General features: G+C 34.8%; 1 protein-coding gene across 1 annotated transcript; it reads left to right on the top strand.

The window, feature by feature from the left end:
- Positions 1 to 1,693: 1,693 nt before the first annotated feature.
- LOC110037726 (putative cytochrome c oxidase subunit 5b-like) lies at positions 1,694 to 20,336 on the top strand. Its single transcript, XM_020742436.1, has 6 exons — positions 1,694 to 2,062; positions 2,140 to 2,231; positions 2,334 to 2,384; positions 19,313 to 19,379; positions 19,619 to 19,698; positions 20,015 to 20,336. Exons 1-6 carry the CDS (start codon positions 1,912 to 1,914, stop codon positions 20,075 to 20,077), a joined length of 504 nt encoding a protein of 167 aa, XP_020598095.1. The 5' UTR covers positions 1,694 to 1,911; the 3' UTR covers positions 20,078 to 20,336.
- Positions 20,337 to 26,575: the final 6,239 nt, after the last annotated feature.

The raw sequence follows: 26,575 nt of genomic DNA, 5'->3' as shown, positions 1-26,575 counted from the left end.
GGCCGAATTTGAGTTACTTCATAAATGTTATCAAAAAACTGTTGTCCCCATTGCCCCGCAAGTTGTCCGTGTTACCGTGTTGCCGAATAAATAAAAATTTTGAATTATATTACTTTTAATCTACTTCAAACCAATATATATATATATATATATATATATACACTTTCATAAAAAATATAGCAGTTTCTCATATTAAGAGCTTATCTTTGGTATTAATGAAAACTTAAATTAACATGTCCACAAATATATTATGTAAATATTAAACTGCTAAAATAGTCTTTCACAATTGTTTTTCACATGGGCTTATTTTAATCCCAGAATCTAAAAAAATGCCAAACATGCATGGGCTTATTTTAATCCCAGAATCTAAAAAAATGTCAAACATGTATAAATTGAGGCCGAAATTATTTCAACTCATATTAAATGACTGGAGACTAAAGTGATATTTTTATAGACTCTAGACTTGAATAATCCCAGACAAAATTTAGTGGACTATTTTGACAATTGATACTCATATCGTTTTATAAATAATAAAAATAAGAAACTATTTCTTTTACCCATGTGGGGCAAGTCTGCCTAGAGAGATACATCTACCGGAGATGATCATCATTTCTAGCAAAGAGATAGGTCCGTACATCCTTAAGAGTATTGTATGAGTTTCCGTATTATTGTCTTTTTGTCAAGACACCATGGATGGAAGTCATGCAATACTAAATATATCTTTGTTATTTTTCTTCCTTATATAAAATAAAAGTCAAGCTAAGAGAGGGGTGCTTCTTTTCTTTGACTGTGATATCAGCTTGATGACGGTGTTATGGCGGTGGCAGGACTCGAGAATCCTCTTCAGCTTAGAGCTACCTTCAATTTTTCATCCATGTTTAGATCTCTTTAATGAATTGGGTGTAAGTCTAATTATAAATTTTGGGAATAGTACCGTCGGTAAATATTTTCTTACTTCAAACCACTCCATGGGACGACCTTAATCAGATGATATTTTATAAATATATGAGTGGTAAATATTTTCTTACTTCAAACCACTCCATGGGACGACCTTAATCAGATGATATTTTATAAATATATGAGTGCCTTAATGACGAATTAAGTGATGTTGGGCTCATCAGAATATAATCGTTGAGATCTGTGATTTGACTTTAAACTTGTTAGATTTAGAGATCATTTGGTCCCTAAAAACTGTCATAAATTTTCTTATTATATTTTAAGTTCATAATCTAGACTCACTCTGAGATCTGTGATTTGACTTTAAACTTGTTAGATTTGGAGATCATTTGGTCCCTAAAAACTGTCATAAATTTCCTTATTATATTTTAAGTTCATAATCTAGACTCACTTAGACTTGGATCGTATAATTTTTCACATCATTTGGTTCGCCTTACAAAGACAATTATTTTGAATTGGAGTGCTTGTAATTCTTGATTCAATATTTTAAGCTCCCAATCTTAATGTATGTTAAGATTCATGTTGATCAAGATAGTTTTATTGGGATATTTCATTATAAATGTAAACATTAAATATTAGATATTAGATATATAAATTCATTAAAAAAATATGTGATATGTATGTAGAACTCTCATAAATTATACAAACTCACCTCACCGTTTATTTTAACATTTAAAATTATTTTAAGTCCCAAGTCATTAATCGTCTCACAACATTTTAATCCTTTAATTTACTTGCGAAGCGAAATTCTCGTTCCGTAAAACAGTGTAAGCCGGCCCTAAGCACGCGCCCCTCTTCCTGCATAACCCTATCAAGCTCCCGCTGTCGCTGGCAATATGGAGAGACCCGTCGTCCAATAAGGAAAAGTATACAAACCGGCCAAGAGGAAGAGCGAGTTTTCTAGCACGCGATCAAACGGGAATACCCTGAAAATTTCATCGTTGGAGATCGAAGATGTGGCGCAGAGTTTCATCTCAGCTCCAAGCTTTCGCTCCTTGGCGATCAGCCATTCAAATTCACCGTCCGGCTGTCGCCGGAAACGCCCTTCGGTGCGGAGCCTTGAATTCGACCCAAAGGATTGCTCGCCTCTTCTCCGTCGATTCTGGTGCGCTCTCCCTTAACTACACAATTCGATTTTACTTGGCTGGAAACAGAGTTGATGATTTAATGTTAATTCCTTAGGTAATGCGCCGCCTCCCAGTAAGAAGAGGGTAGAAGACATCATGCCGATTGCCACGGGGTTGGAGCGGGAGGAGTTGGAGGCGGAGCTTGAGGCGAGTGAGCCGTGCCTTGTTGAATCTAAGATTTTCTGTTGTGGGTCTTATATTTTTTGAGAGTTTGATGGATCAATGGGATGTTTTTATTCGCTGGTGCAGGGAAAGAAGCGGTTTGACATGGATGCGCCTGTCGGACCATTTGGCACCAAGGTTAGCGACATAGGAATTGTGGATCTGTGAATCATTTCGTGAGCTGTTCTGGATCTGGCATTTGTGTTTATTGTTTTATGCTGATGCTTATCATTTTGAGCAGTTTGATTGTTTTTTTTTAATTATTATCTTTTTCTTTTTATGGAATTCTGTTTACTTGGTTCTAGTTTCTTACCAAGGCATTCCTTTTTTCCTTTACCACTGATGTTTGCAGTATTGCACTGTAAAATGTGTTAGTGAAAAGTGTTTTTATGGAACCCAAATTTGTTCTTGAATCACGTCCTAGGAATAGAGCATAAATGAGGAGAGAGAAAGAGAATCTTTTATATTGAGGAACCCGATAAAGGGAAAGGAGATGAGAGGAAAATGTCCTGGCATTGAGGTTTCTTCTTTTTTGAACCAAAATATAAAAAAGTCCTCATTATATGTAATTTTTACTATTTATAGTTGTTATAACTTCGCACAAAAAGATGTATTTGGGCATATCTTGCTAAGGTTTTGAGATGTGGGTCCCTCAGATTATGGTATCCTTTGCCTTCGTGGTATGTTGTCTTGAAAATGTTGGCCTCAAGTTAGTTCCCACAACAATGAGTTTCTCGGCTAACTTTGAACATTCGACCTGGATAGACCACTTGCTTATCCCTAAATATGTGTCCTCGACCACATGACCATCTATCACCCGACTTCGGTCACTTGGTCTTGCTTAACATTGGCCGCTCGACCATGATCAATTACCTAGTCTTGATCAGGTCACTCGGCCTCAGGCACTTCGGTTTGTCTTGTAGTTACGTTCGGCAATCCCTTCTACTATTTCTGCTCACCTAGGATCGTTCTCGACGATTGTCATATTTTGAGGAGTCTAATTATCGATGATCTAGACTATTCGATGCATGTTGACCTGGACGATGACTTTTTCATCATACAATTTTGATCGTTTTGGTTGCAAGCTTTTAGTAACTAAAATGAAAAACTTTATTTTTTTCTTATTTATCGCAATTTGCACTGTGTCAACTACTCTAGATACCCACCAAGCTTTTCAATCTTAATTTAATGATAAAACTCTAAAATTTTTTCTTTAGTATGTAGCGTGAATCTCTTGAATTCATTTAATTCAACAACAACAACAACAAACCCTTAATCCCACTATGTGGGGTCGGCTACATGAATCCTTTTTCTCCATTGCGTCCTATTTAGTGTCATATTTTCATTTAGTTCTAGTAAATTAAGATCATTTTTAATATAATAAGCCCAAGTCTTCCTAGGTCTACCTCTGCCTTTCTCAAAACAAGTCGAATCTAAAACATCTACTCTCCTAATCGGATCATCAGATGATCGACGTTTAATGTGACCAAACCATCTAAGATGACTTTCTTTAATTTTGTCCGTCGCAGGAGCTACAACAACCCTATCACGAATATATTCATTTCGCATTTTGTCTCTAAGTGTAAATCCACTCATCCACCTAATCATTTTCATCTCGGCAACACTTAAATTACTATTATGCTTCTCTTTTAAAGGCCAACATTCAGCGCCATAGAGCATTGCAGGTCTCACCATCGTCTTATAAAATTTTCCTTTCAGTCTAAGAGGTACTCTTCTATCACACAAAAGGCCCGAAGCATTCCTCCACTTCAACCAACCAACTTGAATTCTACTGTTAACATCACAATCTATATCACCATCGCTTTGAACAACGAACCCAAGATATCTAAATCGCTCACACTTTTTAATAATTTGATCACCCAAAATCACACTTCTGTCATTAGAGCTATTACTACTAAAATTACATTCCATGTATTCAGTTTTAGTTCTCCTTAAACGAAGGCCTTTAGACTCCAATGTAGACCTCCATAATTCAAGTTTTTCATTTAATGTGTGATAAAAAAATATTAGTTTTCCATTTACATGCAATTTTATACGGCAAATTGGGGCATCACATAATGCAAAGTTTTGAGTTGTTTCTTGCAGAGATTACTTTCAGAGGACTCATTTTCGGGTGAAGAATTAATAGAAATCTCGAGGTTCATAATTAATTCAAATACACTTTTTGAAAATTTTTCAGGTCTTTGTCTACACTAACGTTGGAAATGAGTAAGTTTGTAGGTTTTATTATTTGAATTTTTAAAGAGGATGCCTTTTTGGTAAGGATAAGAGATTCTTGTGTCTCTTTATTTTTCTCTTAAGGGTTGTTCTAGCCATCTCTCTACATTCTTATCTTTTTATGGACTTTTTACCTCTGGTTCATACCAATGATTGTGATCCATTAACTTTGATTCTTTCGTCGGGCCTTACTTTACTGAACAAAATTAGAATAGTTTGAAATTTCATTTTTTATTTCTTGTTCGTTACGAACATATCCTCTTAACATTGATTATGAGGATGATTGCAAAGGATATTTACATTAGATGCCTTGTTTTATGCTTTTAGTATATGTTTTTGTTCCAATTAATTTGACACCTATTTAAATAAATAAAAAAATTAGAATATTGGAGAAAATGTCTAGAAAATAAAGATATTAGAATTATCAAAATAAAATTTTTGTATATGATGCTACCCATTATTAAGAACTAAACTAATATTTAGGTGCTGGTAGATTTAATTACCCTGAATCTATTTGCAGAAGAATGGTGATGAAATTTCTAGATTTCAGGTTGGATAATTAAAATAGTGAAAAATCTCATAAATATTATGTGGTGTGAGAATCTTATATAAATTAAATGTAAATTTTGTAAAATTAACATTAGATCTTCAATGTTGAATGGATTCGAGTGTCGGGAATTAAAAATCACTTACAACTAAATTGAGTGATAGATGTGAATTATAAGGATAATGTGTGACTAATTCACAAAGGATAATATAAGAAATGATTTTATTAATGAAAATATTATCGTAAAATCTATTAAATTTTAGATAGTTGACAAAGCACAAGTAATTTAAGTTATCAAACCAACACAAATCCATCAAGATAACTAAAAAATAAATCTTGTTCAATCTACAGAAATTTCTCAGATGAAGACTTCATTCGATTATTAACAGTTGACAACTTTTAGAGAATAAATTTAATATTAAACTATTGTATGGAAGTATATTGTTCAATGTTTTATTATTATTATTATTCCTTTTATGGATTTCTGTTTACTTGGTTCTAGTTGCTGGCCAAGGGTTTTCTTTTTTTCCTTTTCTACTGATGTTTGCAACATTGCACTATTATAGATGTTACTGATGTCTATGATTGTTCTTTTGGAGGAAATTTGTTGGGAAAAATGTGTTAGTGAAATTTTTTTTTATTGAACCCAAATTTGTCGTTGAATCACACCCAAATAATAGAGCGTAAGTGAGAAGAGAGAAAGACAATGTATTGAGGAATCGGAGAGGAACCTGAAAAGGGGAAAGGAGATAAGAGGAAATTGTTAGGTTTCTTCCTTTTTGCACTAAAAGATAAAACAAGTCCTCATTATATTTAATTTTCTCTATTTATAGTAGTTTTACCTTCATAAAAAGACATATTTAGGCCTATCCCGCCAAGATTTTGTGGTGCGGCTCTCTTAGATTATGGTCGCCCTGGCTTTCATGGTATGTTATCTTGAAAATGTTGGTCTCAATTTAGTTTGTGTAAAGGCGAGTTGCTCTGCTAACTTCCGACATCTGACCTCGGATATTTAGGCCATTTGTTTTTCCCTGAATATTCGTCCCTGACCACTTGATCATCTATCAATTGGCTTTGGTCACTCGGCCTTGTTGAACCTTGGTCACTCGACCGTGATCACTTAGCCTTGATCATTTGGTCTTAGGCACTTCGCTTTCCTAACCTTTAGTTACGTCTGTTGATCCCATCTACTATTTCTGTTTGCCAGGGATCATTTTCGCTGAGTGATACATTTTGCGCTGTCTGATTCTTGATGATTTAGACTATTCGATGCTTGATGACCGAGAAGGTTACTTTTTTGCTATACAATTTTGATCATATTGGTTGCAAGCTTTTTGTAGCTAATAATGAAAAACCTTTATTATGTTCTTATTTATTGCAATTTTCGTTGTGTTTATTCCTCTATATACTCACCAAGCTTTTCAATCTTCATTATTAACCTCTAATATTTTTACTTGCATATGTAACATCAATCTCTCTTGAATTTTTTTAATCTGTGAAAAAAATATCAAGTTCCCATGTTCATGCAATTTTAGATGGCCAGGCATCACATAATTCATTCAGCCTCCACTGTAATAAGCGTGATAATTCCAATATATGCAACAATGGGAAAATTTTCAATGCTTTCAGCTATTTATTGTAGAGCTTACTTTAAGATGACTCATTTTAGGGTGAATAACTAATAGAACCCTGATGTTGATAATTATTTCAAATACATTTTTGAAAATTTTTTAGGGTTTTATTTACACTAAATGTTGGAAAGCAGTAAGTTCCTTAGGTATATTTATTTGAATTTTTATAGAGGGTGCCTTTTTGGTAAGGATATGAGATTGTTGTGTCTTCTTCCCCAGGGTTGATCTAGCCATTTCTCTACATTCTTATCTTTCTATGGTCTTTTTCATTCTAGTTCATACTAATGGATGGGATCCCTTCACTTTGATCCTTTCGTTGGGCTCTATTTTACTGAATAGAACTAGAATACTTTGGAATTTCATTTTTTATTTCTTGTTCATTAAGTACATTTCTTATTACATTGATTATGAAGATGATTATAAAGGATATTTATAGTAGATGCCTTGTTGTGTGCTTTTATTATATGTTTGTATTCGGAATAATTTGACACCTATTTTACTAAATAAAATTTAGAACAATGGAGAAAATATCTAGAAAATAAAGATGTTAGAACCATCCTAATAAATTTTTGTATATGATACTACCCATTATTAGAAATTAAACTAATATCTAGGTGTGATAGATTTAACTACCTTGAATGTATTATACAAACGAATGGTGATATAATTTCTAGATTTAAGGTTGGATAATTAAAATAGTTATAAATCTCAGGAATATTATGTGGTGCGAGATTCATCTATCAATGAAATATAAATTTTGTAAACTTACAATTAGATCTTTAATGTTCAATGGATTCGAATGTGGGGAAGTAAAAAATCACTTACAACTAAATTTAGTGATAGATGTGAGTTATAAGGATAATGTGTGGCTAAATCAAGAAGGATAATATAAGAAATGATTATATTAATGGAAATGTTTTCGTAAAATCTATTAAATTTTAGATAGTTGACTAAAACCTAGGCTATTTGGATGTGTACACCAAATGTTAGAAAAGTAATATTTAGTTGTAATAGGTTTAAGTATTGTGTATTTATTATACATAATAATGATGAGATAATTTCTAGACTTAAGGATGGATGGTTAAAATGGAGAAATATCTCATGAGAACTATGTGGTACAATAGTATTATAGCGACTTATATGTAAATTTTATAAAATTGCAATAAGATATTATATGTTCAATGAATTTGAGTGTGGGGAAGTAAAAAAGTCACCAATAGCTAAGCTTAACATGATAGAAATGCAAATGTTAAGGTTAATATGTGGTTAAAGCAAGAAAGCTGTACTAGAAAAATGCTTATAGTAGAGTGAGGTTGCTGTAGAATCTACAAAATGTTGTATAGTTGGATATAGAAAGGCTTACTGGATTTGTGCATAAAAAATTAGAAAATACAAGTATTAGACAAGTGAATGGAATTAGGGTTGAAGGATTAGGAAGGAAAAATGTTAGATTAAGGTAATATGGAAGGATTTATAAAGAATTTCTTTAATACTTGTTGTAATTCTCAACAAGATTGAATGCAAAATAAGGATTTATAAAGTTGCTCGCAAATTATTGAGATGAGGGAAAGATGATGATGATAATTATCTTCCTTGCATGCCTAGAAGTTAGCTTGTTATAAACATTATTAACAAGAATTAATTCAATTTTGGAGCATATTGTTAAGTCCTTGGTAATTTTTATGAGTGAAAGAAGTTGAAATTTCAAGTTGAAATATATGACTCAATTTTCATTGGGATTTAATTACGACAATTGCAACTATAAGATATGTAGAAGTCCTGATGCCTTGAAAAGTATAATGATTTACATTTTGATACATGTTTCGATCCATGCAGCACCACAAAACCCCCTAGAAGTTAGCTTATTTTAAGCATTATTAATAAGAACTAATTCAATTTTGGAACATATTTTTCAAGTCCTCCGTAATTTTAAAAAGTGAAAGAAGCTGAAATTTGAGGTTGAAATATTAAACTCAATCGTCATTGGGATTTAAATGCGACTATTGCAACAATAAGATGTGTAGAATTCTTGATGTCTTGAAAGTATAAGGATTTACAATATAATATCATTTTTCAATCCATCCACCACGACAAATTCCCCACCACCGTACCCACACACACAAACATACTATGAAAGTGGATTTTTCAGAGTGCAGCTGTTATATATGCTCCCCCTCTCCTTCCTTTCTAGCATCAAAGCTAACATGTTAACAAAGTCAATTTTTTGGCTAGTAGGGAGGGAGGGAGCTTGTCTTCATTTCCTCCCCATTTAGAGATGACTTGCCCCATCCCATCACATTGTGGTGGGGGTGGGGTGGGATTGAGGGAGGGAGATAGAGAGTATCCGTGCTTTATTAATCTCTTTCTTCTCCCTTCCATCACGTTAGACTTCATATTTTTTCTCATGTTGAACACCCACATATTGATCCAAGACACCGGGATTGCGCATCATCCCTTTAAGGGCATTATGCCTCCAAATTCTAAATTTAACCCTACTCCTAAAGAGAGGCGATGGTCCATTTAGTCGGATACGGAAAATGCATGCAAGCTATAATAAGGAATGTCTCTGTAATGGTTAAATGAGACTTATTTCTAATAATATTTGCCCAAAAGGAAGATTATGTTTGATTAAGTGATTTTAATTATTGAAATAGTGCAATTTATCAAAGAAAGAACCAATGGCAACAAGTGGTGCAAAAACATTTTTTTCTTGTGCCTGGTTGGCCCACCAACCGATTAAAAGACAAGGAATATTAAGCGGGAATAATTCAAATTTTAGCTGTAAACATTTCACACGATCATTAAACAATTGCTACATAAGTAACCACGGGATAGTTTTTAATTACATCAAAGACTAATTTTTTTTTAAATTTTCTTTTATAAATTAATTTATTACAGCATGTTAATTTAATCCTACACTTATGCCATCTTGTACTCCAGGAATAGAATAGGTATTTTTGGTTGCAAAGTTGAGAATTCTATAGATAATATTTAAGTGATTTTTTAATCCTTTTCACGTAAGAACATATCCTAATGATTTTTTAAGTTTGGCTGTTGCAAAAGAAGTTTCATTTAATGGTAAGAAAATCATTTTATGGCCGTCATTTTTTATCGTAAAATTTACTACAAAGTTTGTATTTAATTTCCAGAAATCATCATCATTATCATTAGCCTTGTCAAACCAACTTGGTTTGGCATCAATGTCTTGGGGACGATTGGGATCACTTTTGTATTTTATTTTCGATTTTTTTCTTTTTTTATTTTGTTTATTTTATGTTTTGATTTGAAACAAAATATGTTTGGCATATTTGATTAAGATATGATTGTTTTTAAAAACACTCAAAAGAAATAAAAATTAATTTGGTGTTTTAATAAACATGTTAATTTGTTTTTAGAAATAAAAAAATAAATCATATTAAACAAAATGTTTTAAAAATTAAAAGAAAAATCAATAACAAAAAAAAAATGATCACATATAAGAACCTTTCAATCTTGGTTTAATCCAAAATTGTAACCATGTTATTAAACTTCTATTTTTCTGGTAAACCATTTTCTTAAGTTTGGAATAGCTAATATTTCCATAATTAATTTTGAGTTTATGAGTTCTTCATCATTTACTGAGCTTCAATTGTACAGATACTGGCGCAACCCATTAAAAAAGGACAGTTGCAACTTCCTACTGAAGATTTCATGGGAAAATAAATATTTCATTTTTTAATGAATGTGCAATTTTTTTTTTTTTTTTGTAACAATTTAATTGCTCTCATTTAGGAACCTTTTTTCATTTTTTCCAAGTTAGAAATAAGGGACCAATATCCTCTTTTGCAGAGGTCCTGGAAAAATTAAAATAAATCTTAATGATTTTTTTTGAAGCTCAGTTATGTCAAAATTTGAGTTTGAGAGTTTTTTTGCCGCATTTGGCTAACATTGGCTTCTAATAAAATAAGACTTTTCAATCAAACTTGATGTGTTTATATAGGCTGATATCGTTACATACTAGTATAATAGTTGCATGGTGAGCTCATCTTTAGCTCTTTGGACAAGACATTTTTTTTCTTAATTTTCTCATGGATTTACAATGTTCTTGGTTCATTGCATAATGTTCAGTGAACTAAGAGCATGAAAACACTCACATGCAATTACTTGTCACACATTAAGATTATGTGACCTTATATGCATTTTTTTGTGATGATGTCTGGTTTTGATGCAAAGTTTATTTTGCAAGTTTTCTTAACCATGACAAAATATTGCATGGATGTACTTTTTTTCTTCAAATTAAGCAATCAGTGAAGAAATTAGATAGCCCCCTTCTCTTTTAGTTACATCCTCCATCCTATCAAAATCTTATTCTTTTGGAGTTACGAACATGTCAAATTTCTGTTTTTCTTCCTCATTGTATTCTGCTGATCCCCGAAGCAGGTCCATATCAATTTTTAAGTGTTTTATGAGCTATTGAAGAGTCTGAGGTAACTTCGAATGAGTTCATTGTTTGCAGCTTGCTCTGGGAAAATGGTGCTTTTGTTGATTTAATCTGGGGAAATAGTGACAGATCTGCTTTGTTGAAAAAGATTTTATGAGTTCTTTTGAAAAGCTTTAAAAATTCTTTTGTTATGTTTACTCAAAAGGGAAAGTTATATTGTTTTTGCATGCATTAATTTCCTTTGTGATAATATTTGTGGTTTTGTTGAGAAGCAAATGACATCATTTGTCTATATTGATTTTGTAGTTAATGAAGGATGCAAAGAGAACGAAAGCTTGAACGACCAGTATTGATGATCTTTTACTGGAAATTCCACTTAACTAGTTAGTTTTCTTAGGCTGATGTAATGGTCTTTGGTGCTTTTGTTTGCGTAGCTTAATGTGATGATCTAGAAAATTTTTACTGAGAACAATAATGATTTTAGCATTTAGTAAAGTTGCTATAGCAAAGTAAAGTAGCTGTGTTTTGTTTTGGGACATCTAAGAACTAATATGCAAGTTTATTCCAATGCTGAAACCTGTAGTTCATGTCAGGAGTATATTAGAAATGAAAAGTTAATCAGTATTTTGATGGAGTAATTTATTTTGAATCTTTTGTGATCATCTTTTTGGAGCTGCTGGTGGGATGAAAATGGCATCAGTTTTATCAATATTGAATTTTTTGTTTAGTCAAGGGGTGCAAGAATAAGGAAAGTGAGAACAACTAGTTTTGCTGATCTCTTACTTAAAAGACCATCTAACTGGTTATCTCAGGTTGATGAAAGAGTCTTCTAATTTTTAGGCTTGTGTAACTGTGATGATATTATCAATTTTACTTATAATAACAGATGATTGCACTAAAGTGTAATTGTCATAGCAAAGTAATTTAGCTGTAATTTGTGTGTCGGAGCATTTGTCAACTAATAGGCAAGCTTATTTGCAAGCTTTTTGCCAGGCTGAAATGTGGAGTTAATTTAAGAAAGGGTTCAGATGTGAGAGCCATGGCTTTTTGTTTAGTTTTGTGAAAATCATAATATTTTTACAACTGTCGACTGCCATATTTAGAATAGAAACACTATCTGGATATCTGTTACTTTTTATGATCTCAACTTTTCTTTGCACTTTTAACAAAATGATTTGAATGTTGATCCCTCTGGTTTTCAAAATATGGTTTATTCTTGTTTCATGGTTTTTTTATCCCAAAAAATTGTTTGGTTCTTCGTTCCATCGATTAGGAGCCTAGGGATCAACCTAAGATCCATTGACATATATATTTACTTATGCATCAACAGGTAAACTTAAATATATTCAATGTGAAATTCACATGCTTATCACTATCTTAGAGCTACTAACTTGTGCTGTGCATCATTTTTTAAAATTACATAGGTAACAATCAAAATCACGCCATCTTACAAAGCCATAACTCTGTAACCTATTTTAACGAGTGATTACTTATTTGTGAACTAATGAAATTATAAATATTTTACATTTAATCATCATTAGCCTTATTCCAATTATTTCAATTTGACTTGGTAATCTTCATTCTTTCATTCTTGCTTGTAGAGTGCTACTTGTGGTGTTGCACTACTTCTATATATTGTATCTTTGGTCTCTCATTATTCCTTTTTATTGATTCTTTATTATTTATATAGATGCTACCTTGGTGATTGTCTACCCTCCACTCTCTGAGCTCAAACCACTTAAAATTCATTTTTCATTCTCGATCTTTAATGAGTATTACTTTTATAATCCGTCTCTTTATATAATCAATTATCTACCCGTGCTTTCTTGTTTTGTGCCATATTCATCATAATTTTTTTCATTTTGCTGCTCCAAACTTGATTAAATTGCTATTAAATCAATTATCTGAAAGATATAAAAGAACTCTCTTTGACCTCTTCGACAAACAAGTGCAATAGGCACAACAGCTCCACATATGGTTACTTATGGCCTGAGCAACTCTGCTCCGATAATCTTCAGCTTGTCACCTAAATCAAATATTTTTTTACCTCCTTTGGTCATTAAGCATTGTAATGTCTGTTACTCATTTTCCTTCCATAAAATAGTTACTTAATATTAAAAAGGAAAAGCTTAGTTGCTTATTGCATGCTGTTATTTTTGTGACTATTTTTACCGTAGGATATAGGTCACTCTCAAAGAACTACTAATGTTTGTGAGTTGGGGACAAACACATTCCATAACTTCTTTGGAAAGGGGTGTAGATTTGAAGTGCTACACATTAGGGATCGGATTTAAGCCCATATCTTTTTGCTTTAGTTATGGATGCTCTAACCAACCATAAATTTGATCTAAAATTCACTTCAATTCATCACCTTCGAACGAATGGGCATGTCGAATCAGCTAATATGCTTATCTTAAATTTGTTGAGCAAGAAAGTCGAAGGAGCCAAAGGGAACTAGGCGGATTTACTACCATCAGTGCTTTGGGCTATTCGAACGACACCTTTGACTGTGAACGTTCAATCCTTGTTCATGCTGACTCATGGAAAGGAAGCAATGCTACCGGTCGAATACAACCTATACATTCAGAGGTTCGTCACAGCATTTTCGTTCAAAGAGGATAATCTGGCCGAATGACAGGAATTTAACAATGAGGCAGCAATGCTAGCTCTCAATTTTGCAGAAGAATGGCGAGCCAACTCAGCTCTTTGACAGTAAGAAGTGAAGAGACGAACTGCTCGATACTTCAACAAACACGTCTGGGAGAAGATCTTGATCCTGGGAGATTTAGACTTGAAGAAAGATGATCCAGCTGCTCGTGGACAGACGGTCGGCAAATTGGATCAAACTTGGAGTGGCCCGTATATAATCAACTAACAAATTTTTTCGTGGGCTTACAAACTGAAGACTCATGCTGGGAAGGAACTAATTTGGACATAGAGTGAAGATGATTTGAAGAAACTTTTTCCTTAGAAAATTTCTCAAAATTCTATGTATATTTTAAATAAGAGTATCGTTACCGGCAAGTTATAAATTATCGTTTTATCAATACAATGAAATTTGGAATTGGCTGACTTTATTCTAACGATACTCAGTTCTCTCCGACACTCGGCGAACTCGACCCGATTGAATAATGCATAAAGATTGTTTTCAACGCTCGGTGAACTCAGATTGATCAAGTGATAAGCTGTGCATAAAAAACGATCGGTTGTAATGTTATTACATTGATCGGTTATTCACATTGCCTCTGAGTGCATACCTATGTCTCTAAATTGCTAAGATAAAGTTTTTGGAGATGGTTCTCTGCTTGCTAGCGACAAGATCCGCGAAAATGTATAGTGTAAATCATCCCATAAACAAGCTCTGGTGGTTATCTTTACAGGTAACGACAAGATCTGTGCTTAGTGCAAGGAGTAAACCCGACTAAGACGGAGATCCGATCGATCGAACGAGACAAGGTCAACATTATATGAGGGTTATTAAGCAAGACAAATCGAAATACAAAATAATCGATTGATTTTAAAACTGAATCATCGGTCGAAGTAAAAAATAATCGATCGATTTTAAAAATTAATAATCAATCGATGTAAAGTCAATCTATAGATATTAAAAACTATTAGATGATTAATGTAAAATTACTCCATCTAAGTTTGTGATTTAGCTCCGGAGGTGATTCAATATCCACTAACAATAAGATCCATAGTATATAAAAGGTCACCCCAGATGCAAGGATACAAGTCTCTCTGAGGGGCAATGATCTGATTGAACGATTAGGATGGAGAGCAAATAATTTCCGTTGATCGACAAATAACGATAGGCTTGCTTCTGAGGTGAGCAAACAATCGAGAGCTATACGTCTACTGCAGACAATTCAAAATAAATACAAAAATATAATCAAACGCATGATTTTTTTATATACAAGCAATTACAAAAATTGTTTACAATTGTTTTCAACAAATTACTTAAAAACAAAATTACAAAAAGCTTGAAAGCTCGGGATTCATTGAGTTGTCGATTAGTCATCGCCGCTGGAACTTTTGTGGATTTTTCCTCTTCCGAAGAGTCTTTCGCCTTATCAGGAATCAAAGTTGGAAACTAGTCAGGATTGAAGAACTTGGTATCGATGAGACCATGGTTTATAAATCTCCCCGTCGCATAATCCATGCCGTGCTAGAATTGCTTCACTAGTTCATCCGTATCTTCTTCGTTGGAACTTGACAAGGCAACCTTTGCTTTCAAATATTCGTTTTCTTTCAGTAAAACATCCAGCATTTCGAGCGACTCCTTCCTCTTAGCGGAGAAGTTGTCAAGCTTGACCTTAAGGAGATCTTGATCATCTTGCACCCTCTTAAGCTCAACTTCCAGTGAAACAACTTTATTATGGTAAAACAACTTTATTATGTGCTTCGACCAAAGAGTTCTCCATAGCATCCAGAGTTAAATCTTGGAGGCGAGCAGCTTGTGTCACCATTAAATGAAAACGGGCTGACTACTGCAGAATCTTCTGACGGCTCAGCCTTTTCAAGTCTTGATCGAAGTTGTCCAACTGCACCCAATTTCACCAGGACTTATGGGATTTCCTCGGTCTTGGCAAAATTAGGGGAACCTATCCCTCAAAGTCAACTAAATTGAGTTGGTGGTCAGTGCCAACCCTCAAACTTCTATTCGCCCCCTTCATCGGAAGCCATTTGAAGGACTCCTTTTCATACTAACTGAAGGGTGAAGAAGGATGTTCAAATCTTTCATCTCCCTTGTTGACGGAGAGCTTGTCCCTCGGGAGACAGCGAGGGATCCTAGCCAGAAGACGGCTGTACTTCTTCAGACGTGGATCCGGACAAGGAGATGCGGTCAGGGCGGCTCTGGCTCTCTCAAACAGAGCTATGAAAGGCGAGTCAGCTGCCCGTGAATCTAAACGGAAGGGGAGCGAGTGGTTGCAGATCAATTTTGGGCGAGTCGATTTGAACTGGTCGATTTGGAGCAATGAGGTGCTTGTTGTCCCGACTCCCTATGATGCTTCTTCATTAGAGGCAAACTTCTTACATTCACTTTTCCCTGCATCAACCGAATGAGATTGAGCAATAATAGTAATTTCACAAGTTACGGTGTTTTGAACTACGACCCTAGTCTTAAATGAGGAAGTAACACATTTAGCACCGCTGGTGTTGGCCGTTGCAGGGGCAACACCATCAGGGGACTGACTTTCTATGAGATTACCTTTGGACGGTTGGAACTTTAGTTTCTGCTGCTTGAAAACCAACTTATTTGAGACAGCTTCCGCTCAAGACACTTCCACAGCATCGGAAGCAAGCCACAAATCTCAGGTCATCTGGTCCTTCACTGAGGGATCGACAGCTTACGCCAAGCCAGCATTGCTCCCACAACACAAAGTTCCTTCGACAAGGGTTTGATTTTGTCCGCTGAAGTATTTGCCGACTTGGTGAGGAACCTTAGCTGCCGACATAGGAATCGAGCATAAATTGCTTTTTCCAATCCTTCACTTTATTCTCAACTCGAAGCAGTTGGAGCTTCTTTCTGGCAGAGAACATGGCGAAACCATCCTTGTGGACTTTGAAGGAGTATAACTGATTGAACAGGTCTGCTGCCAAAGGAATTTCCTCCCGGCTGCAAAAGACCACTAAGGTCATGATAACAGTGATTAAGTTTGGGAGGACCTACACCGGGATTACTACGTGCCAATTAAAAAATCTCCGCAGCTCGTAGCAGAGAGGCACTCACAACCCATACTTGAACTAATCATTGTAGAAAATCAAGTCAGCTTTGAAGTTGCTCGTCATTCAATTAGATTCTCAGATTTTTCGTAGAAAATAGTCTTGTAAAAGACGTATGATTTCTGCAACTCCCTCAACGTCCGCGCGATCAGAATGAATGAGTCAATTGCGAGGTCAGTATCGAAGAGCATGGCAGAGTACTTCAGAGCCATTGGAAGATCACATGTAGAGATTTGAGAAAGAAAATCAGAGAAGCAGTGAAATGTAAAAAATAAAAAAGTAACGGTCTCATGCTCTATTTATAGGGTGGGCACGGAAGTCAAAGCATTTCAAAAAGATAAGTACCACACCAAAAATCATTTCACATTAAATTAAATATTATTTTATTACAAATGACATGATTATAGTTTTCAAAGGAAAAACTTAATAAAAGGGTCTTCGCCGTTTCAGCCGAGGCATTCCCTTGTTGAAGCATCCACCAGAAGACTAACTCCCCGCCTAACCTAGTATGCTTCATTCGGTCGATGTCTTGGTGGAATTTATTCAAAACTTTTGACTCACGAATGGGCCTTAACTCAGCCTGTACATCGCTCAATTCACATTGAAGCGCAACAGCCTCTGCCTTCAACTTCGTACAACGAGCCAACAACCCCCGCATGGGCACATTAGCAACCTCCTTGACCACCTTCGCTGAAGTGCGAACCATATCTCTCATTCAACGCTCCATCGAACCCGATGAAAGTTGCCTGCTCTCTAATTTTTCTTGTTGGGAGTTGTTGAATGGGTCTATCGACCGGTACACACCATCAGTACAATTTTTTTGATGCGGTCTACTCATCTGCATTAAGGATATTGTCAAGGAATTATTAAAGTGCCAAGGTCAAAAAAAATTTTACATACCCAAATATCAGTTTAATCCAGGGAGGGTAATGGAGAATTTGTCAGTTCCTTGTGCCGGGAGACTTCTATCCTTTTTTTGTAGTGGGGGTGGAGGAAAATCTACAATAGCTTATTCTTTCAAACTCCCTTGGCCACTCACTGTTCCTTCGATGGATGCGGCAGATTGGGGGTTTTTCTCAACTATCACGCCGATGCTTGGACCGGCTGTCAAGCATCTTTCTTGAGAGATTTCACGCCGATGCTTGGACCGGCTGTCAAGCATCTTTGTTGAGAGATTTCTTCAGTGCCTGACTGCCTGATTGCTAGGGTGTTATGAAGAAGTGACTTGATCGATCGACCAGGTTTGGTTGTCGACTGCTTGTTCTTTTAACAATTTTCTTTTTTCTCTTCTTGACTGTTGTAGGCGCGGGAAGCCGAAAGCCTTCTAGAGTTAGAAGAACGTCAACGTTCTTCTTGATTGAACCGTCAGCCTTGACGTCACTCAAAGAACTTCAGAAACCTTAAAAGATGAATACAACACAAGTTTTCATGCCCTATTTATATGAGGCTCATCGGGCATGAAATTCAAGGGAGAATTAATTATTGAATTAATTTCCTCGTATACTGTGTCATTTATTACTTAAAAATTTTTCTATTCTTATAGTAGTCGTCACCATCAAGGAATAGAGAAATTGGGAAACTAATATGCATATGGCAAAAATGACAACATGAATATCAAAGGGATCGAGTGACTATGTTGGAGTTTCAGGAGACTGAAGTCTTGTGCCAAAGAGCGAGGTAGACTTCCCAAGAGACTGATCATCGACCAGTTGATTATCAATTGAGTGACCCTGACCGAGTGACCCGACAACTTTGATTAACCGACTGAAACCCTCGACGGAAGCAAACCTGATGTATATGGACAGTTGGCATGGTCGAACCTCGAAGTACCGACGATTGACATACTTTTTATTTTCTTTGTATTATAATGTAATTTTCATTCGACAGATACGTCGATTCAGTTATTCGGGCAGTTATAATAATTGTTCTCTCCTTTTTTATGCAACTGTACTTTGTGAAGACCAGAACATATTCTCTCATTCGACTCTCTCTTTCTCTCTCATCTAACTCTCGAGGCGTGTTTGCGAAAAGACAATTTAGGATTCAACAGTTATTAATGCCAATTTCTGTTGCTGGGACATTACATTTATAAAGTGGGAGATTACATACATACCACTCAATTTCTATATTCCTCTGTATTTACATATCTAGCACCTTCACTCCCTCTCTCTTCCTCTTTGGCTCCCTATATTTTTCCTTTCTCCCTCCCTCTCTCTCTTCCTCAATTTACATATCTAGCACCTATACTTCAATTTAACAAAATATGCTACTTTACCTATACATAAAAGGGTGTGTTTGACTTGTCAAAATAGTGATATTTTTAATCTAATATTGAAGATTTGGGTGGTATAAATGTAAAAAAAATAAAATTTAGGTGTTATTTATGTAAAAACATTGGAATTGGGTAGTATGCATGTAAATGCTCCTTATAAAATTTAGTTTATTTCCTCTTCTTTTCTTTTTGAAGCCTGCGAAACATTTGACTATTGATATCTATGTCCAGGAAGCACCTGCTGTGATTCAATCATATTATGACAAAAGGATAGTTGGCTGCCCTGGTGGTGAAGGAGGTACGTAGATGTGCTATTTTTTATGGGGCATTCACTTTTCTTCCTTTGCCAAATGTACCAACTAGAAAACTCGTTTTCAGGCAAATTTTTAATCAAATATTTGCTTGCATATATATTGTATTTACTGCTACAAAAATTGAAATTTTTTCGCTTCACCCGGAAAATCAGAGTGAGTGGGATTTCATTATTAAATTCTAGTAATTATTATTATCATTATTTTTCCTTCTTGTTGCTTTCAGAGGATGAGCATGATGTTGTGTGGTTCTGGTTGGAGAAGGGCAAGCCGCATGAATGCCCTGTATGCTCTCAATATTTTGTGGTAAGTCAGGAAATTATTTTAATCTTTAATACCAGTTACGTTCAGTGAGGCATTAACATACATACCCCACAATTCATACCCCAATACCCCACAATTCTTATGTATTTACATATCTATCATCTAAACTCCGATTTTTACATTTAGAACACTCAAATCCTTCATTTGGCATCAAAAATATCACTACTACCAATTTTTTCATTCATGGATTTTGGTCTTAGATATGTAAATACATGAGAATTATGGGATTTGTACATGACAATTATTGAGTGAGTTCCTAATTAATGTCCATTTCTGTTCTTCTCTTAATTCATTTCAGTTGGAGGTAATTGGCCCAGGGGGACCTCCAGATGGACATGGTGATGATGATGAACATCATTAAGGAATCTCGAGTTTATTTTTTCGCAAATAAGATTTGGCGAGTGTTATATTATGCAGCTGAAGAGAAAACTTTTAAAACAGCTACTTGTATTTTTGTTTTTCCTTGTTTTCAGTATTTATTCGGCCAGTTTTTGCTTCTCTTTTCTCGGGTCATCGACGCTTACAAATAATTGGTGCTCCAATTAATTCCTTCTATCATGACTAGCCACATAACTACTGTAATTTTTCCAGAATTAATCACTTCAATATCTTCCGTTTAATTATTGCTTAAATTCTGCCTGTGCAGGCATGGGTGTTATGAATCATTCCTGTATTAACTGTGTCAATCAAGAAGCTTTTTTAGTTTTGTCAGTCAATGGCCTGGGATGCATATTGCCTAGCCAGTATCAGCATTTTTTTCTTACATTTGTACAACTGAAGTATACCTTTCAGCATAACTAAGGTGGAATATATGTAAAAACTAAAAATTAGTTGTTAGATAATTAAGTGTTATGTATATAAATCTTCTTTTTTAAATTATTTCGTTGTTATTTGGGAAGCCAATTCCTGTCAAATATCAGCTTTCTGCACATAAAAAACATAGCTCCAGAAGGGTGATTAGAATCAGTAAGAAAAATCCATCCAATATAATCAAAGAAAACCATCGAATGTTATAGAGCAACAAAAAGCAACACAGGGGCAGCCACCAGAATAGAGAAAACCAAAAGGAGGTTTGCTGGGCAGAAACCCCAACCATTCATTAAGATCCAACCAGTAACATAGGGGTTGAATGAAACAAATCGAGCCGAGCTTCCAAAAAGCACAATACAGGGGCTGCCCAAAAAGAACCAAACAATAACATAGGAGCTGAATGAAACAGCACAACCCAATCTTCCTAAAGAAGAACAGATAAGCACATTGTAACCAGGTAAAAGCCCATAATAGGATAGAAGCAATTCCAGCAAAAGACCATAGTGCATAAAATCCAGAAAACATCCAAGAGTTCAGAAAATCTTTTGAGATGAGATGGTGGAGGGGCACCAGCAAAAGAGCATGTCCCAAAAGCTATAAAAGAAATGGCATCAACAATACCCTTTAATAATAATCCAACCAAACAACCCAAAATAATCCAGAAACTCAGTAGAGCTAATAAACCAACAAAAGAGTAAAAAAACCTAATAAAGGAGATTAACGTTCAACAACTGTGAAAAGAAACAACAGGAAACTAAAAATCAAATACCAGGGAAAATTTTTTAACACAGCTGTGACCAGCCCTATACCAGCCTGATGTAAGATAAATCTAATAAGTCACTTCCAATTAACCTTTTAAGGTCGGGGGAGGGGGGGGATTACCACCGCCAAATGGGAAACACCCCATCTAGCTAACTTCTCTAAATACAAAACCCCATCCCATTCCATCTTTTAATTTCAGGCTTGTTATTTGATCCCAAATCCTGTTTAAAACATATAGTATATTCCAAGGTCGTTGGATTTTAAGCAAAATATAATCCAATAAAGAAATAGAATCATCCTCCACAAGAATATTATTGCACTAGCCACACAGAATAAAGCTAGTAAAATAGTCTAACCTCCAGCCTCAAGAAGAGAATCAACCACAACAAGGGAGTCCCTTCAAGAAGGAAATCTTGAGAAAATAATTTTAGGTAAGTATGCTGGAATATTGGCAATGACTATAAGAGGTTTCAAACGCTCCCCCTTAAGTTTTCAAGCATTCCTAGCCATCCATACAAACCACATAACTATATATGGGAAATATGCCAAATTATGTTTCTTATTGACCCCATCAACCCAATAAGAGGAGAATTCCACCACATTGCTCCAAAAGAAAGGAATTTTCCTATGGAAAAAATCCCAAAAAAAAACCCAAACATGCATAGAGACAGAACATTTGAAATATAAGTGATTTAATATTTCCTCCTCCTTCCTACACAGATAGCACTGTTAAGGACCTCTCAGCCCTTTTACTTTCAGAATATCATAATAAGGCAGGAGCTTATGATAATGTGTACAAAAAAAAAAAAAAGCTGATAAAAGTGAATAAAACTGTGCCCCACAAGTTGAGTCACCAAGCCACTTTATCAAAGTGGTATAAATCAACATAACGAGATTTAGTAAGAGACATTTGATTTGGAAGTTTGATTAAGAAAGAGTCCTGTTTATCAGAGTTTATTGGGATTTTGGCTATAACATCAAAAATTTGGCCCACCGCCTCCCTAAAGAGGTTAAAATCCCAAGACCCCTCTTTTCAAAAATCAGAAACCAATGCCAACTCATGTGCTCCCAACCAGCCAAGCCATTGAGTGCAAAATCAGTCCAATGGTCCTTTCAAAAGGACACTTTTCCTTTCCCAATGTCCCAATAAACATATTTAGCAGCACTGATCCTTACCTTAATCAGAGCCTTCCAGATTTTAGAATCCCCAGATTTCCAAGACACAGAAGCTGGATAAGAGAAAGAACAATACTTTTCCATCATGAAATCAGACCATAAAGAGACCCCTCTTTTAACTTTGAATCATAGCTTAATGAAGTTGATATTAGCAATATGATGGAGCTCTTTAAGGCCTAAACCACTAGAAAACAAAGGCATACATACCTTTTGTCCAGTAGCCCAAATCCTGCTAGAAGAGTTTCCTGCCCAAAGAAATTTGTTAAAACATTTTTCAATTATAACATGAGTGCTAGCTTTGAATTTGAGAACTTGCAGATCATAAAGAGGTAAGGAATTTAACACACTTCTATCAAATTAATTATATCACCAAGTGAAAAAAAAATTGTTCCTCCAATCTAGAATTTAATTTTTCACTTTCTCAACAACAAAATCCATATGTGATTGTTTCATTCTGCCTCTTGAGAGATGAACACCAAGTATTTGATAAAGAGAGAAGAGACTACACAACCAGTAAAATCATCAATCCACCTAGTCATATCTTTCTTCACATTCTTCCCCAAGATATTGCAACACTTCTTCTTATTAAATTCCAAACCAGAGACCTTTTGCAATTTTCCCAGAGTGTCATAGAGCAGAGAAAGAACCCTCTTGCTAGCATTAGAAAAGACAATTGCATCATCATCATAAGCTAGATGGCTAACTATCCTTTTAGCTTTGTGAAAATAAGCAATTTTTTGATTAGTAGTTACCCTGTTAAATAACTTGGAAAAGTAGTCAAATGCCAGAATAAATATAGTAGAGGACAGTGGATCACCCTGTTTAAAGTAGTCAAATGCCAGAATAAATATAGTAGAGGATAGTGGATCATTACTTCTCTTAGTAGAGAAGAAACCAAAAGAAGTGACATTAATCAAGATACTTTAATTGTTACATTCTAACCGTCTTCTTATAATTAAGCAAAAAAAAGTATTGAAACCTTTAGCTTTTAGAACGTTAATAATGAAATCCCAACTAGCAATGTCATATGTCTTTTTAATATCCAATCTCACAATCATATTCCCCCCTTTGATTTTTTTATCATGATCTTCAAAAATGTCTTGGGCTAAGAGAATATTGTCAGTGATATCCCTACATTTGGTGAAAGTAGATTGATGAGGAGATATAATGTGAGAAAGATGGGTTTGTAACCATTTCACTAAAATTTTATTGATAATTTTTTAAATAACTGAAGCTAAACAAATTGGTCTGAATTGGTCCTAAGTGGTTTTTTTCATTACTTTTATTATCAAGCCTGATGGTAGAAAACATAAAATAGCTACCAGGATCCTCCCCAAGAAAGAAACTTTAAATAACTTTAATTACCTCTTCCTTGATGATATCAACTTTTCAAATAAAAATCATCTATGAAACTATCTAGGCCAGAAACTTTATTACAATTGACGTCTTTAAGAGCCCAAAGGATTTCTTCTTCCAAAGGGATATAACATAGATTGAGACCTTCCATATACCCTTTGTTATCATTGAATAACGCATCCAACGTGTTAGATACCTGCACATCAATACCAAAGAGTTTAGAGAAAAAATCTAAAGCATTACCTACAATATTCTTAAGCTCAGAAATCCACCCCCCATTGTCATCTTTCACTCTTAGGATAGTATTTATGTTCCTCCTATGCTTGATTGTAGCATGAAAATACTTAAGATTTCTTGTCACCCTTAGCAAAGTGAGTAACATTATATTTTTGTCGGAGAAAGTCCTCTTCTTGCTTGATAGAAAAAAAGAAGTGATTTATGTGCAACTGTAAGTTCTTCAACAATGTTATTAGTAGCAAAGTCTCTAGCTTCAAGCTCTTTTACTTTCATATCAGCTTCTAACACCTTCTTATGAACATCACTAAAGGATTCCCAGTTCCATCTCCTTAAGAAAGAAGTCACTCTTTTGTGCAATTTCCAAAGGATGAACCAATGGCTTCCTCAATTGGTAGAGGGATTCGAAACATCTTTAACAGTATCAAGAAAAGAAGGATGAGAAGAACAAATGTTAAGATATTTGAAATGATAAACATATGATTTAGTGAAGAAATCAATAGATAGAAAAAACTGTTTATGATCAGCTCAAGCTTCATTAAGATGATAAACTTTCAGAACATTGTATGTATTCAGACATTCTTGATTAACAAAGAATCCATCCAATTTTTCTCTTAAGTTACCCCTCGTCCAAGTAAATTTAGAGCCAATAAAACCTAAATCAAAGAGGTTTGCCTCCAAAGCCATATCACAAAACATTGCAATGAGGTAAGGATCAACCACTCTACCTCCACACTTTTTTGAATGGTTCATAATTATGTTAAAATTTTCCCTAACAAACTAACTGTCCTAAGTAAGACCACGCAAAGTAATAATTTTTTTTCCCATAGGTCTAACCTTGCATGATGTAAAGTACTTGCATATACAAAAGTATCCCAACCCTTGAATTTCTCTTTTTCAAAATAAGTGTGCAAAAATTAAGGATCGTCAGTAGTCAAATTTAAAGTAACATTCTTCTTTCAAGACAAACAAATTTTAATTATAGAATTCCTATAAAAGTGAACTTGTTTAAATTTCCTAAGAACCTTATCAATATTAGTAGTTACTAAAGGTTCGGAAGCAGCAAAAATTTGAAACTTATGAACCCTGCACAAAAATTTTAATCTATTAAAGGAGAGAGGGTCAGCCAATCCCCTACTATTCCAAACAAGGTAGTTAAACTTGATGCAGCAAATTCCCTCTCCTAGAGCCTCTAGTGAGGGTATGCTGAGAAGATCCATCAGAATATTAACCATCTTTTGTATTAATTATGTTTTCCCACTAAGGTGCAACAACTCATTAGCTCTTTTTTTCCTTTTAGATTTTTGAATCATCCATTCTTTCTTAAGGTTGGAGAGAGACCCCTTGAAGTGCAAGAGGTTCATTTTTATTTGTGTTACTCCCTTCACGCCCCCTGGAACATAGCCACAGGCTAAACCAGGCCATCATCTCTATAATTTTCCATAGCCTTGTCAAAAGAGACACTGTTATTATCAGCAACCACACAAATAGTATCAACACCACCAGCATCCACCATCTCATTGGAGGTGAAGCTTTGGCACCCTTGGAGTAAAAAATATCATCCCTTTTAGTATCACTTACTTTCAATTCCGGATGTAGGTGATAACATTGAGAATCAGAGTGACCAAACATTCTATATTAAGAACAATATAGAGGATATTACTCTAAAAACACTTTAAGACAATACTCATTATGGGAAGAACCTATTCAAATTTCTTCAGGAAAAGATTGAGTAATATCTCATTCTAATAGAACCCTAGCTGTACCAAGTATAGTGATAGAAAAGGTAGGGGTTCCATCTTAAGGGGTCTCGCAAAGATGGTAGCCAATGAGAAAAGGACCTAGTGATTATAGAGGAGTAGCTTTAATCCTAGAAATTTAATCCAAACAAGAATAATTAGAGGCTCTATTTGAGGATCAAAATCAACAGAACACTTAAGGATCTTCATCACTCTATTGTCAATTCTCATAACTTTCCTAGCAAAAATCCAAGTATAGTCATCTTCGTTAAAGACTTGAATTAAAATATGGTGACCATAAAAAAACATGATTTTCCATTCCCGTTTCAACTTGAGATTCTCAAAATCCTAAAAAAATTAGCTCAAGATAAGGATGACCATACAAGAACTTGACTACTAAAGTCAATCGACAAGAAGTCGCTAAGCAGGCACTTTCCACATCAGAAAGAAATAAAACATGTTTACTGTCTCTCTTACCAAACTTTTTAACAAAAGAAGCCTCATCTGAAACTATCAAAGCATTGTGAAAGGACCGAGGAAAAACTGGGGTACGAAGAGGCAATCGTAGTCGATTTTCACTCAGCCACCCCAACAAAGGAGAGGAGCAAATATCCCATAGCAACAAGGGCTGTAAACAAGCCTAACACGAGCAAATCCAGGCTCAACTCGTGTTTGGCTCGTTTATATTTCGAGCTCAAAAAGTGTGTTCATGTTCGACTCGTTTGCTTAGCGAGCCGAACACGAGTCGTTCACGAAAAAAGAGACGTTTTTACAAACCCAAA

Source organism: Phalaenopsis equestris, unplaced genomic scaffold (assembly GCF_001263595.1).
Source record: "Phalaenopsis equestris unplaced genomic scaffold, ASM126359v1 Scaffold224087, whole genome shotgun sequence".
Lineage (NCBI taxonomy): Eukaryota > Viridiplantae > Streptophyta > Magnoliopsida > Asparagales > Orchidaceae > Phalaenopsis > Phalaenopsis equestris.
Note: the sequence above shows the minus strand (reverse complement) of the source record. Positions and strands in the feature narration are given on the sequence as shown.

What these genes read in the sequence shown, in the direction of transcription:
- LOC110037726 (XM_020742436.1), top strand. Translation starts at nt 1,912, where the DNA reads ATGTGGCGCAGAGTTTCATCTCAGCTCCAAGCTTTCGCTCCTTGGCGA. An exon ending in CCTCTTCTCCGTCGATTCTG is followed by an intron (nt 2,063 to 2,139) that starts GTGCGCTCTCCC and finishes TTAATTCCTTAG; the next exon opens with GTAATGCGCCGCCTCCCAGT. An exon ending in AGTTGGAGGCGGAGCTTGAG is followed by an intron (nt 2,232 to 2,333) that starts GCGAGTGAGCCG and finishes TCGCTGGTGCAG; the next exon opens with GGAAAGAAGCGGTTTGACAT.